Source organism: Idiotropiscis lumnitzeri, chromosome 12, assembly GCF_059441095.1.
Source record: "Idiotropiscis lumnitzeri isolate Australia: NSW breed Sydney's pygmy pipehorse chromosome 12, RoL_Ilum_1.0, whole genome shotgun sequence".
Classification (NCBI taxonomy): Eukaryota; Metazoa; Chordata; class Actinopteri; order Syngnathiformes; family Syngnathidae; genus Idiotropiscis; species Idiotropiscis lumnitzeri.
The window spans coordinates 10,194,038-10,205,845 of NC_142402.1; the positions used below are offsets into that span (position 1 = coordinate 10,194,038).

The 11,808-nt window shown below is 36.9% G+C and overlaps 2 protein-coding genes across 6 annotated transcripts; one reads left to right on the plus strand and one right to left on the minus strand.

Moving 5' to 3' along the window:
- The first annotated feature begins 787 nt into the window (after positions 1-787).
- Positions 788-5,568, plus strand: bag1 (BAG cochaperone 1). 2 transcript variants are annotated; one of them, XM_088310680.1, is made up of 7 exons: positions 788-938; positions 2,301-2,429; positions 2,499-2,581; positions 2,645-2,758; positions 4,064-4,171; positions 4,799-4,861; positions 4,951-5,568. In XM_088310680.1, exons 1-7 carry the CDS (start codon positions 902-904, stop codon positions 5,038-5,040), a joined length of 624 nt encoding a protein of 207 aa, XP_088166806.1. In that variant the 5' UTR covers positions 788-901; the 3' UTR covers positions 5,041-5,568. The 2 variants fall into 2 exon arrangements, with proteins under 2 accessions (XP_088166806.1, XP_088166807.1); XM_088310681.1 differs by lacking the exon at positions 2,645-2,758.
- Positions 5,569-7,766: 2,198 nt separating this feature from the next.
- On the minus strand, positions 7,767-10,743 carry myl12.2 (myosin, light chain 12, genome duplicate 2). Of its 4 annotated transcripts, none has more exons than XM_088310685.1 (4): positions 10,590-10,743; positions 10,071-10,287; positions 9,845-10,006; positions 7,767-8,208 (listed from the first exon to the last, which is right to left on the minus strand). In XM_088310685.1, the coding sequence occupies exons 2-4, from the start codon at positions 10,252-10,254 to the stop codon at positions 8,036-8,038; spliced, it is 519 nt and encodes a 172-aa protein (XP_088166811.1). In that variant the 5' UTR covers positions 10,255-10,287; positions 10,590-10,743; the 3' UTR covers positions 7,767-8,035. The 4 variants fall into 4 exon arrangements, with proteins under 4 accessions (XP_088166811.1, XP_088166809.1, XP_088166808.1 ...); XM_088310683.1 differs by lacking the exon at positions 10,590-10,743 and adding an exon at positions 10,464-10,560; XM_088310682.1 differs by lacking the exon at positions 10,590-10,743 and adding an exon at positions 10,422-10,551.
- Positions 10,744-11,808: the final 1,065 nt, after the last annotated feature.

An 11,808-nucleotide genomic window follows, 5' to 3' on the forward strand; every position in this document is an offset into this window, starting at 1 on the left:
AACAAATCCTAACAGTTCCTCACCAATTCCTAACTATTCTTAAGTTAGTCCTTCTTAAATTACTCCTAACAGTTCCTAACCAGTTGACAACCAATTCCTAACAGTTATTAAAGAAGACCTAAGAGTTCCCTAACAAAGTCCTAACCAATTCCAAACAGTTATTAAAGAAGACCTAAGAGTTCCCTAACAAAGTCCTAACCAATTCCAAACAGTTATTAAAGAAGACCTAAGAGTTCCCTAACAAAGTCCTAACCAATTCCAAACAGTTATTAAAGAAGACCTAAGAGTTCCTTAACAAAGTCCTAACAGTTCCTAATCAATTCCTAATTGTTCTTAAGGAAGACCTAATAGTTCCTAACCAAGTCCTAACCAATTACTAACAATTCTGAAGGAGGTCCTAACAGTTCCTAACCAATTCCTAACAGTGCTAGCTTGTACTAACATGACTCCGAACGGGCTTCCTAACTGCAGGCGAGGAGGGGCAAAAGAGACAATGATATTTTGCCTTTGTCACTTGGAGGGCGGGGCAAATTGCCCAATCATGGCCTGTCTCAACGCACTGTTCACAAGCAGCACGTCTCCTATCCTTTTTGTCTGTTTTGACGCGTTTCAAATTAATACAAAAGATCGTTTATATAATATATCACAACAAGAAAAGAAAATATATATTTATTTATATATGAACCTCCGTGCTAACCAGTCGTTCACTGTGATGCCAATTTTTATGTATATATTGTAACATGCATTATAGGGATTATTTTGGAACTATTGACTATAGTAGTATTGTTTAAATAAAAGGTAAAATGAACTGCTTCTGGAGTTACCCGGAAGTAGTTAGCCTGCTTATAGCTATTAGCATTGTGCTTCATGCCGCGATTGATATAAACGACCATATTTAAACATGTCGCCGCAAGCTATCACTGTGGTAGTCGCTTACGGTATGAAACTTTCCTGTTAATAGAAGACATTCGAAAGAAATAATTGTACTTTAACGTTGTGAGTAAATTACAGACGGCGGAAATAAATTTCTTGCTAGCGTTTTTGCTATCTGGGCATAGTGGGAATGTTATTCTCCTTTACTCAATGTTTTAGCGCAGTGACCACCGTCTCGAAGTTTGTTGATTATTGCAGTGAATGTTTTCTTAAGCGCATACATTTCAAATGATTCATTTGAAAAGAATCTCATATTGTTTTGTGGTTGTCATTTGAGTCTGCAAAGCGTGTGGCTCACCGGCACCACGGCTAAGGTTATGGCTGGTGTTTTTATCTAATATTTGTCAATTACTTTTTAAGCGTCATGTGTTTTATTTATAATATTTGTGTGTTTTTCCATCTAATACATTTCAGTATTCTTTTTGCGATATTTTATAGCAATAACATTTCTACACACACACACACACACACACCCACACCCCCACACACGCAATTTTGTATGTTTTCCTAGGTTTCTAATTTATTTCTGGTGATTGTGTATTATGTATTTATTTTTTAATCGTTTTCTGTGTTTCCACAATATATATGTACCTTTCCAATATTTTTGTATTTTTTCATCAAAGGTTTGTCTAATTTGTTAATTGCTTTCTGATTTGTTTTTGTTTTTTTTCTTAACATTTCTGTATATTGCCCATAACTTATTTGTTTTTTCCCTTATATTTTCTTTTTAAGTGTAATAAGTTTGTATTTTTTCTCAGTATATGAGGTTTCCCCCCTAATTTTTTATGTAATGTTTTTGTATATTTTCCAATGTTTTTTTTCATTAACTCCTTTACTAATTGCTTCATTTTCTTCTAATATTTTACGCAGGATTTTAAATTTTTTTTATTGTTAACTGTGTTTTGTGTATTTTCTAATATTTTTGCATTTTGCCATCCTTGTTTTTCCCTTCATATCCTACTTTTTCCCCTCGTCATAATTTTTTATTTTAGTTTTGTATTTTGTCAATGAGGCGAACTATGTGTTAGTACATCTGTATTGCAGTTGAGAAGTTTTTAATCTCGACTCTTGGTGTTCTGTTGGAGTGTGCATGTTCTCCCTGAGCCTTCAAGTTCTTTCCATCTTTCTTCGACATACCAAAAACACACAAGTTAATTGGAGACTGTAAATGGCCCCCAAGTTTGAATTTGAGTGTGAATGGTTTGTCTGTATCCCGCCTCTCGCAAAATGAATATTCTGGAAAAATTTGTCAGTGGGATAGATTCATGCGCACCTCCTGCCTTCTAATATGGATTAAGGCTATACAAATAGATGTATGAATAGATGTTTATTCTTCTTATTTTTGCCACTTCCCCATTCCATTCCAGGTTCTACAAAGCACAACATCACAGTGACCAGTCAAGAGGATGGCAAGAGTCCCACTGTCAAAGACCTGTCTGATTGTCTCACTCAGCTGACCGGAGTCCCTCCTGCCTCTCAGAAGCTTATCTTTAAGGGTAAGAGTCGCTTTTGGATGGGTGTCAGTGCGATCGTTTCCCCTCATTGGAATTTTGCTGACATTCCAGGGAAGTCACTGAAGGACATGGAGCAGACGCTGTCCAGCTATGGGATAAAGGACGGATGCAAACTCATGATGATTGGAAAGAGGGTGAGGCTTTAAAACGTTCTGTATGTGTGTGTTATGTCGTATAAAGGCGGATTCTATCAACAGAACAGTCCCGAGGAGGAAGCTGAGCTAAAGAAGCTGAAAGACATTGAAAAATCGGTGGAGCAGATGGCAAAAAAGCTGGAGAAGGTTGACGGGGAGTTGACTGGACTCAAGAACGTACGGTTGTTTTTATTTTCCTGCATCCCTTTTCTGTTCTGTTTTTTTTTCAAATTTAGTATAAACGTGTCAAGGAGTATTAACACTCTGCCCAAAATACATTTTAAAAAGGTGTATTTAGTGGTGCCTTGAGATGTGAGTTCACTTAGTTCGGTGCATGCGCTCATTTTTCAAATAATCTTTCCCCATCAAAATGAACAGAATTGCCATTAATTTGTTCAAATTTCACCCCCAAAACAACAAAAAATGAAAATTATGACGAATCTTCATTAATCTGTATTTTAATGAAGAAAATAAATAGCACTGCATTCTGTTGTACTTTATAAAAACCTTGACCACCTGCGGACAGTATAAGACAGACAAACATACTGTTCATTGAGACGTCTCAACTCCTCTCATCTCATCAGTACGGTACTAATAGTCGCCATTGTTCACAAATGATAAAGAATATATAACTGAGTACCATGCTATTCACTTTTATATTCTCTCTGTGTGTTATGCTGCACCATATTTGTTCAGTCCGTTGCTTGTTGTCTTTGGACTAGATTGCACCATGATATGCACACATACACACACACAGCTACACTGAATACTGTTAATCCCTTAAGAAGGAAGCCATGTTGTTTCCACCCAGTACAATGAAATACGTCTACACAGATAGATTCCACTTCAGATGTGCAAGGTGCAGCACTGGAATGGATTTTTTTTCATGGCACAAATTACACTTTGGAGTGAGAGTACACCAGGAAGTGGAACAAACATGGTGCATTTGCCAGCTACACATGCACGGACAATGTTGGAATCATACACTATGTCCTCCTACCTTATGTTGAGTGCTTCCTTGGTCCCATGTCTCAGCAGCTTAATTTACTCAGGACAGCGGTGGTTTTCAATGTCTGTTACCTGTATAACGGTAATGTAATGAGAAAAAATACAGCATATGTTTTTGAAAAATACAAAGTTACAAGAGCAATGTGTTTTTGAGAAAAGATGTAATCTCACAAATCTGAGCAACAATCGTATTTCAAAACTAAGTTTAACCAGCAAAAAAATCAAAAGTTGGAACCTTTTAAAAATGAAAGTTTTATAATTTTGAGAAAATGTCAGAGTAGAAAAAAAAATCAAGTTTTCTATAATAACATACAGTTTCATGGGGAAAAAAAAAAAAAGGTATTTTTTGAAATGGATTCATATCCCACTTTTGTTTCTCAAATGCACATTTTCTCTTAATATTTTCACTTTAATCTGCGTTGGGGTGTAGCCCTGAATTTTCCCTTGTATGAAACACTTGTTATTATGAATCAGGGCTTCCTGGCCAAAGATCTTCAGGCTGACGCTCTGGGCAAACTGGACCACAGAGTTAAAGTTGCGGCTGAACAGTTCATGAAGATCCTGGAGCAGATTGATGCTTTGGTATTGTCTTTCCCCTTTACATTTAAATGCATGCAAAAAATAATAGTACAGTCTTACCTTGAATTGTGAGTTTATTTTGGGCCGTGGCCATGTTCATAACTTATGACACTAACACTCATCTCAAATCTTCTTTCCCCACTGAAATAAATAATAATGCCCTTAATCTGTTGGAGTTCCCCCATGAAGCACATCACAATTTCTGTAACGTTTTATTCTGGTTATAAAATCATCACTACTACAAGTACAGTATTAATTGAACAGAATGTCAAGAATCAGAAACTATCATGAGTATTTAATGGGCATTGTGCTGCTCTTTCTGGTGTGCACGCTTTAGCCACAAGAGGGCAGTCTAATAAATTGTAATAATTACTATTTTTGGGAGCCCATTTATGGCATTTTCATTCTGTTCTAGCTTTAAGCTAGCAGATTTCTTGGGCAAAGATAATAAGGTTTGGTTAAATGCACTTGTAATGCTCTGTGTTTTAAGCGGTTGGGCTTTTTTGGAATAATTGTTTGGTTGGCTGTAATAACAAAATTTTTTGGGGAAGCGAATTGTTCATTAATATTTGTGTACAGTTTCATATGGTGTACTTAAGTGACTAAAGTGTGTGACTTTGTTGCCCTCAGAGTGTCCCGGAAAACTTCAATGACTGCCGGCAGAAGAAAAAGGGCCTTGTGAAGACGGTGCAGGTGAGTGCCCGAGTCCCATTTCCTCTGCGAGTCACCAAACTCCTGCAGAAAAAACAACCAGCGTTGCTCACAAGATGTCCTCACGTCAGGACTTCTTGGCCCAGTGTGACAAGATGGAGGCTTGCATATCAGACCACCTGACGAAGATCCAGTCTAAAAATCTGGCCCTGGCAGATTGAAGACATTCTGTATTATTACTGTTGTTATTGCTCTGTGAGCAACTACTGTGCTGTGTACAGAGGGCACCTCCATTATCTCTATTTATTACTATAGTGGTGCCCTGAGATACAAGTCACGCGGCTTACTTTGAGATACGAGCTGTAATTCTGACATTTTTTATTTTTTTTTGCTTTGACTTGTGACTGCAAACTTGCGATATGAGTATGTTGGCAATGAACGCAACTCACCCCACTTTACAAGACTCACAACAGCAACATCTTAGTTTAACCTTTAGTCCGCTCGCTTAATGCTAATGTTAACACACAGCGGGGGAAATGTGTCGTACAGTCGGGCAGAATGCCCGTACCTCCAAAATGGTCACTTTTTCAGGAGATCCCAAAACACGATGTTTATTCATTAATTAATATTGCATAATTCAAAGAAAGCAAGCAATTTTCTACATTTTAGATTGTTCAGCAATTTGTAAAACGCACACGTGACCAATAGCATAAATCAGTGACAAAAAAATAAAATCTATTTAATTGTGACATAGGAGGACTCGGCATGACGCCCGCTATGTAAACGGTGCACCAAAAAATGTACACATTCACTGTAACAGTACTCCCAGTTCTTTATCCTCTCCAAGGAGCAAAACCTGGATACCTCATTTACAGTTCCATGTACATGTCCATCTGTCTGTCTTATACTGCCATCAAGTGGCCAAAGTGGGTAGCAGCACAATGACCATTCAGCTAAAGCAAAAAAGGCTTGATTCATATTTTTTTTTTTTTTACTAGGTTTGATATCATCAATTAATCATTTCGAAACTTCGTTAATTTAATCCTCTGACTTTCTACCGCTTAAACAATGAGTAACAAAAAAAAAAATTAATACTCAAATTTGTTTTGATTTAAAATATGTCAGTGTATCAAATTGAATTGACTCGTTTCACTTACAAATGTAACCATCCTTGAATGGTATCGCGCCCCAAATATCAACATTCTTTGATCATTGAAATAATTGTTAGGTGCCTGTCCCGAATGACGTCATTAATTTATGTTTTTATGAAGTACAGTATTATAGAGTTTTTTTTTCTTTCTCATTAAAAAAAAAGCATATGATACGGTTTGTTTGAGGTCGGCTTAAATGGATTGAAAGCATTTCCGTTCATTTCTTAAGGGAAATATAATTATAGTGATATTGAGTTTTGGGCATGGTGACTAAATGAATTGAACTCGGATCTCAAGGTGCCACTGTAGCGTGCTTGGTCATTTCACTTTGAATGATTATAGTGTATTTTACGTCCACATGATTTTCATCATGGTCTCATCCCAGCGTCACCGTGTGTCATATTGCAATGAATGTGATAGTTACGAACAACGGAGTGTTTTTGATTAAAACACATTCAAATGGTCTAAAGTGATTAACTTTTTTTTTTTTTTTACTCTTGTATAAGTTAAAATGTTTAAAATATCAACATGATAACAATCTAGAAGAAAAACAGGAATTTAGTCATTTTTCTTAAATTTCATTTTACATTTTATTTTGAATAGCAGACATTGTTTGCAAATATAAGTCTTTTTTCTAGTTTCCAGGTTAAAGCTGATATTTTTAATTTAGGATAAAATTAATGTCACTTAAGCAATTAAGAGGCTAATTCTGGAAAAAAAAAACTTAATGGAATAAATAACATTTCATTGTAAAAACCAGACAATTACAGGACAATCTCTTCAAAAACAGAAAATACATTTTTAAACTATCTTTAAAATTGCACTGAAATGGTAATTAGTTGATTCACATTTAGTTTTACAGTCCACCCGCTGCTGCCAATAGTGAAACGCAGTAATAACTCTCAGGCTTGTAATTGCCTATGGATGCCGGCAAAGCACTACTTTGGGCTGAATGAAGCCGCTCAACTCACTTTACTTTAGAAAACATGACCCATACATGATGATGGTAACAGTTTGAGCTTGAAATGAATTCAATAATTTCAAATTGAGATTTAATTTACGGGGTACGGGAGTTAAACTTATTTTTGCACAAGGTAAAATCTGAAAAAAAAAATGGCACACGCTTTTAATAAATGTTTTGCAATTTTCTTTCTTTTTTTTTTTTTAGCCGGAACTAAGTAATTGAGGAATTTTACTTTGGATATATAGTGGTTGAATATTATGTTTTGCTTTTTCCAATGGCGACCGTTTGAGCATGAAATCAGTTAAGTCAGTAGCTTTACTTCATTTTAGCTGAGTTTTCCAGTGACTTTTTTTTTAACACTATTCTCACTATTGAGTTTTGTCACTTTAAACATTACCTTAACAGTAAATGAATGTTGCTTTTTGTTTTCCAGCAGTCAACGTAATTTTTTTACGCTTAGAAAATATTACTTCATAACATTCATGTCGATTTATTTTAAAGGTGCATCGTAACAGTTTGCAGATGAAACTAAATAAGTCAAGACTTTTACTTTATTCTATTTTATATTAGTGATTAACTTGTTACACAAAGTACATTAAAAAATACGTTTTTTTTTAATCTGAAGGTTAAATTCAGGTGCTAAAGCAGTTAAAAAAAAAATCAATTCAAATGTAACTTAAAACACGTTTTATGACTGTCTAAACCTGAGCTGGTTAATGAAATTAGCATTTTCTTAAACACTTGTATGACAATTAAAATGTTATTTAAAAACTTTTAGTTCATGAAGGAATGTGACAGTGTAATCCTGTAACATATAAATAAATAAATAAAATAAATTACAGATTTTTTTTATTTTTAGGTGTAGCAATACTACACATTTGCTGGCATAAATGCCTTGTATCAGGACGGGATCGCAAACTAATATTCAGTCACAGTATCATGCACAGTGTTTAACATATATATGACATAAGTTCAAGTTTATACAGCTTCTTAGTGATGTGCAAATGAGCAGGAAGCAGCTACATGACAACCTTCCAGTGGGCGATACAAAACACATAACCTTTATGTACAGAGCGAAACTCCTCCAGTGTTTGCTTGGTACTAATCGTCCTTGTCCTTGGCGCCGTGCTTGAGGATACGCGTGAACGCCATGTAGTTGAAGTTGCCCTTCTTGTCGATGGGTGCCTCCCGGAAGAGCTCGTCCACCTCCTCGTCCGTGAACCTGTCGCCCATGGTGGTCAGCAGCTCACGCAGCTGTTCCTCCTGGATCATACCTGGAGGTGCCAGAAGGGACCGCCTTGTTACACACAGTCTTGTATTGTAACGGAGTATAAACACTTACTGTTTTTTTTAAACTGTATTTTTACTTTAACTTCCTTCTGTATAATTCTGGCAACTTTAACATTTACCCCACTACATTGCAGATAAAACTAAGTGGTGCTTTAAGAGAAGAGTTGAATTTGTTCAGCGACCACACGCCTAATTCAAAACACTTGCATCTCATTTTCTTCCACCAATGAGATGAATGGAAATGCTACAAATGTATTCAACTATCCAAGAAAACTATTCATTCTATAATATTGTACTTAACAATTTGTGCATTCAATCCAATTCATTATGCTACTCAATTTGGTGTGTCCGCCTTCGCCACCGGTAAACAGTACAATATAAGCATGCAGACGCGTGAAAAAAAAAAATTAGCACCACTTCTATTCTGACTTGGTAAGATTATGTAATAGTTGTCATTTTTTCAGTAGAAATAATATATGCCTGTAAGTATTCTGTCCTCATGTGTTGCTCCACCATTTGGATCTATGTTGTAATTCTTCTCATGCTGCGTAACCATCATTGGCAACGTGCATTGCTGTGATCTGAAAACTGATGATTTCCCATATGTAAACGAAAGTTCCACCTAGGTACAAATAAATTTCACCCAAGCACGTATGTTAGAAGCAGTTGTGTTGAATGAATGCAAAAGCAGGTTCTGTTGAAAGACACAGACTTTTGCCATAAACGTAACTAAAGCGCAAAACAGTCAGAATGGCTCCTAAGAAAAGGGCAACTGCTAAACGCAGTGTTGTTGACAGCGCTCGTCGGGCATGAGCAGGAAGATATGTGCACTACTTCTCACCTTTTGTAACAAGTATGTGTTCCAGCAGCAAATGACGACAACGACCAAAACCACTAGAATGGTGACAATGAGGATAGAAACTAACCAAAATATAATTGGGATTGGTATTCCACAAGGTGACTTTTACTTCTTCTCTGTGAACACATTTGTACTCCTACCAAACTATCAGTTTCAAGTACTTTATACAGGACTAAAATATCACAGCAAAATCCCACAATGTGTAGTGAATAATGTGTGATATAAGTAGGATTAAAAATATATGCAATGCAGTATAAATACAACTGTGAGAATTTGGAGTGACTGTAATACGATTAAAAACGATGAGACACACAACACAAAGCTCATTACCACCAGCATACAACAATAGCACCACTAGGTGGCAGTATTGCTCTGTAAATACCTTGCTGTTCATCTCGATTGGTATCCCACCTTCCAAGGGTTAAGTACTAATCTGTACTACAGTATGACTGTTGGGATTGTTTAACTGTTACTCATCAATTGTACATCTTATCAAGCTTTCACAAATGAACAAAGTTATCAAGGTTTGTGGTTATTTTACTTTATTGTGTGACGAATAAAGTATAATATAATTCTTGTCTCTCTCCTTGATGGTCTAGTGGGGTGCTAACTTATTAAAAGAGAAACAAGGACCACTGAAGTTGCAATTAAAGAAATGAGACTGGCCCAATAACCGATCTGGTCTTTAGAAAGTTTTGGCAACACTCGCCATTAGAGGGTAAGAGTCGGAGTATTAAACGTGTGGCATTGGACACACTCACCAGTGCCTTCCTCGTCAAAGCAGGCGAAGGCATTACGGATGACATCCTCGGGGTCGGTGCCATTCAGCTTCTCTCCGAACATGGTGAGGAACATGGTGAAGTTGATGGGACCCGGGGCTTCGTTCATCATGGCCTCGAGGTAGTCATCAGTGGGGTTTTTCCCTGAAAAAAACAAAAGTGTGTTAACTACTGATAAAGTCCTGCTGTAATTGGGTTTACGGACTACCTAGCGAGGCCAACATGTCGTGCAGGTCCTCCTTGTCGATGAAGCCGTCCCTGTTCTGGTCTATCATGTTGAAGGCTTCCTTGAATTCCTGGATCTGGGACTGGTCGAACATGGCAAACACGTTGGAGGTGGCGCGCTGAGGGCGCTTCTTGGTGTTCTTGCCCTTGGCCCTTTTGCTCGACATGTTGGCGACACAAAAAGTCCCGTCCTCCTCCTCCTGGAACGCACACATTCATCCACAATATGCATAACGTTGCAAAACATCTCCCAAAATTTAATTCTACCATGCACACTGCGATTCTTTGATGCTACGTGTAGTTGAATCACTCTTTGAACAGTTTAAGCTCTCACTGAATCGCTGCATGATTCATCTTCATTCATTGCACTACACACCATCATCTCACGTCCGCTAGCTACGCTGACCCATTTAAACCACCGATTGAGCTAGAACAAACGCAAATAATTGGGCTTGCAATTAAATTAGTTTAATGAATAAGAATCGCAAATAAAGTCACGCACCTGAGAATATTGACGCGTAATTATTAGTCACGCACAGATGCCTGCATACAATCTTCTTGCTAATGTCGACGGGCGGGACTAGCGCTGTACTTCCTGTTTATCAAACGGACCGATCAGAACCGCGGCTGGTTGTGTGTCACTTCCTTTTTGCCAAACGGGCCAATCAGAGACAAGACTGGAAGTTTTCCGTGATGCGCGTTTTCGTTTTCTTTTGAGAAAATTAGTTAGTTAAATGTTGAAACACGACTATAACACAAACGGATAAAACTCGTGATGGAGAGAGTCTTCGGAAGATTTTCAGCTTTTCAAAAAATGGTTCAGCTCATTAGGCATCGTGCGCTCACAACGTCCCCCTATTGGCCAAAGTTTTGATTGTCTTTTGAACCGCGCGAAGTGTTTTTTTCCGTCAGTATACGTATGAACAAATTAAATGTAATCAAAACAACAAAATAACAGATTTTTTACGTTATCTGTTAATGATTAATGTGAGGTTAATGCTATGGAAATACATTAATAACTGACATGCCGTGTTTATGTTCAAATTTGCGTTTAACAAAAGTTTGTGATATTGACATTGATTGCGTTTGAATGCTCGTTATTGTGTTAAAAAAACAGCAGCAGCAACAACAAATTTTCCATCCGTGCATTGGCTTGGTTATATGCACTTTTGCCTTACTGAATGAGGAATGGCAATTATTTTTTATTATTTAATTTTGACCTATTAAGGTAAAGTTTTGCCAGTGTTGGAGTCAGTGATATGTCGCTACACTTATAAATCTAACCTGTTTGTCACCTGAGAATTAATACTTTCAATAATGGGGTAACTCCAACAACGACTGAAGAACAACAAAACGTAGAATTGTGATTAAAAAAAACTTTTGAGTGTCGAAGTAAGTTATGAAATGTGTTATCATGAGTGGGTTGCACCAGTCTGACTCAGTGCGTTATCAAGATACGTGTTTTGTTTTATCAATTAAAATTAATCGAGATGATACGTGAGCCTCTTCTCGAGTCAGCGAGTATTCATACGTCATCAATTATGTCAATTCCCTAAAATTAATGACGTTTCTAAGATTCGATATATGCTCTTCAGAAATTACATTCTCGAAACCATTGCCCACTAAGAGGAACTACAAGTCAAATTTTTACAAATACAGAATTGATTCAATTATATGTCCAAAAGAAACAATGTTGGTGTGGAACGTTCCTTGTTTACTAC

Coding starts and splice junctions, on each gene's coding strand:
- bag1 (XM_088310680.1), top strand. CDS start 902: ATGTCGCCGCAAGCTATCACTGTGGTAGTCGCTTACG. Junction 2,582..2,644: donor TCATGATGATTGGAAAGAGG/GTGAGGCTTTAA, acceptor TTCTATCAACAG/AACAGTCCCGAGGAGGAAGC. Junction 4,172..4,798: donor TGGAGCAGATTGATGCTTTG/GTATTGTCTTTC, acceptor TGTTGCCCTCAG/AGTGTCCCGGAAAACTTCAA.
- myl12.2 (XM_088310682.1), bottom strand. CDS start 10,469: ATGATGGTGTGTAGTGCAATGAATGAAGATGAATCATGCAGCGATTCA. Junction 10,288..10,421: donor ATGAATCATGCAGCGATTCA/GTGAGAGCTTAA, acceptor TGTGCGTTCCAG/GAGGAGGAGGACGGGACTTT. Junction 10,007..10,070: donor CGACATGTTGGCCTCGCTAG/GTAGTCCGTAAA, acceptor TGTTTTTTTCAG/GGAAAAACCCCACTGATGAC.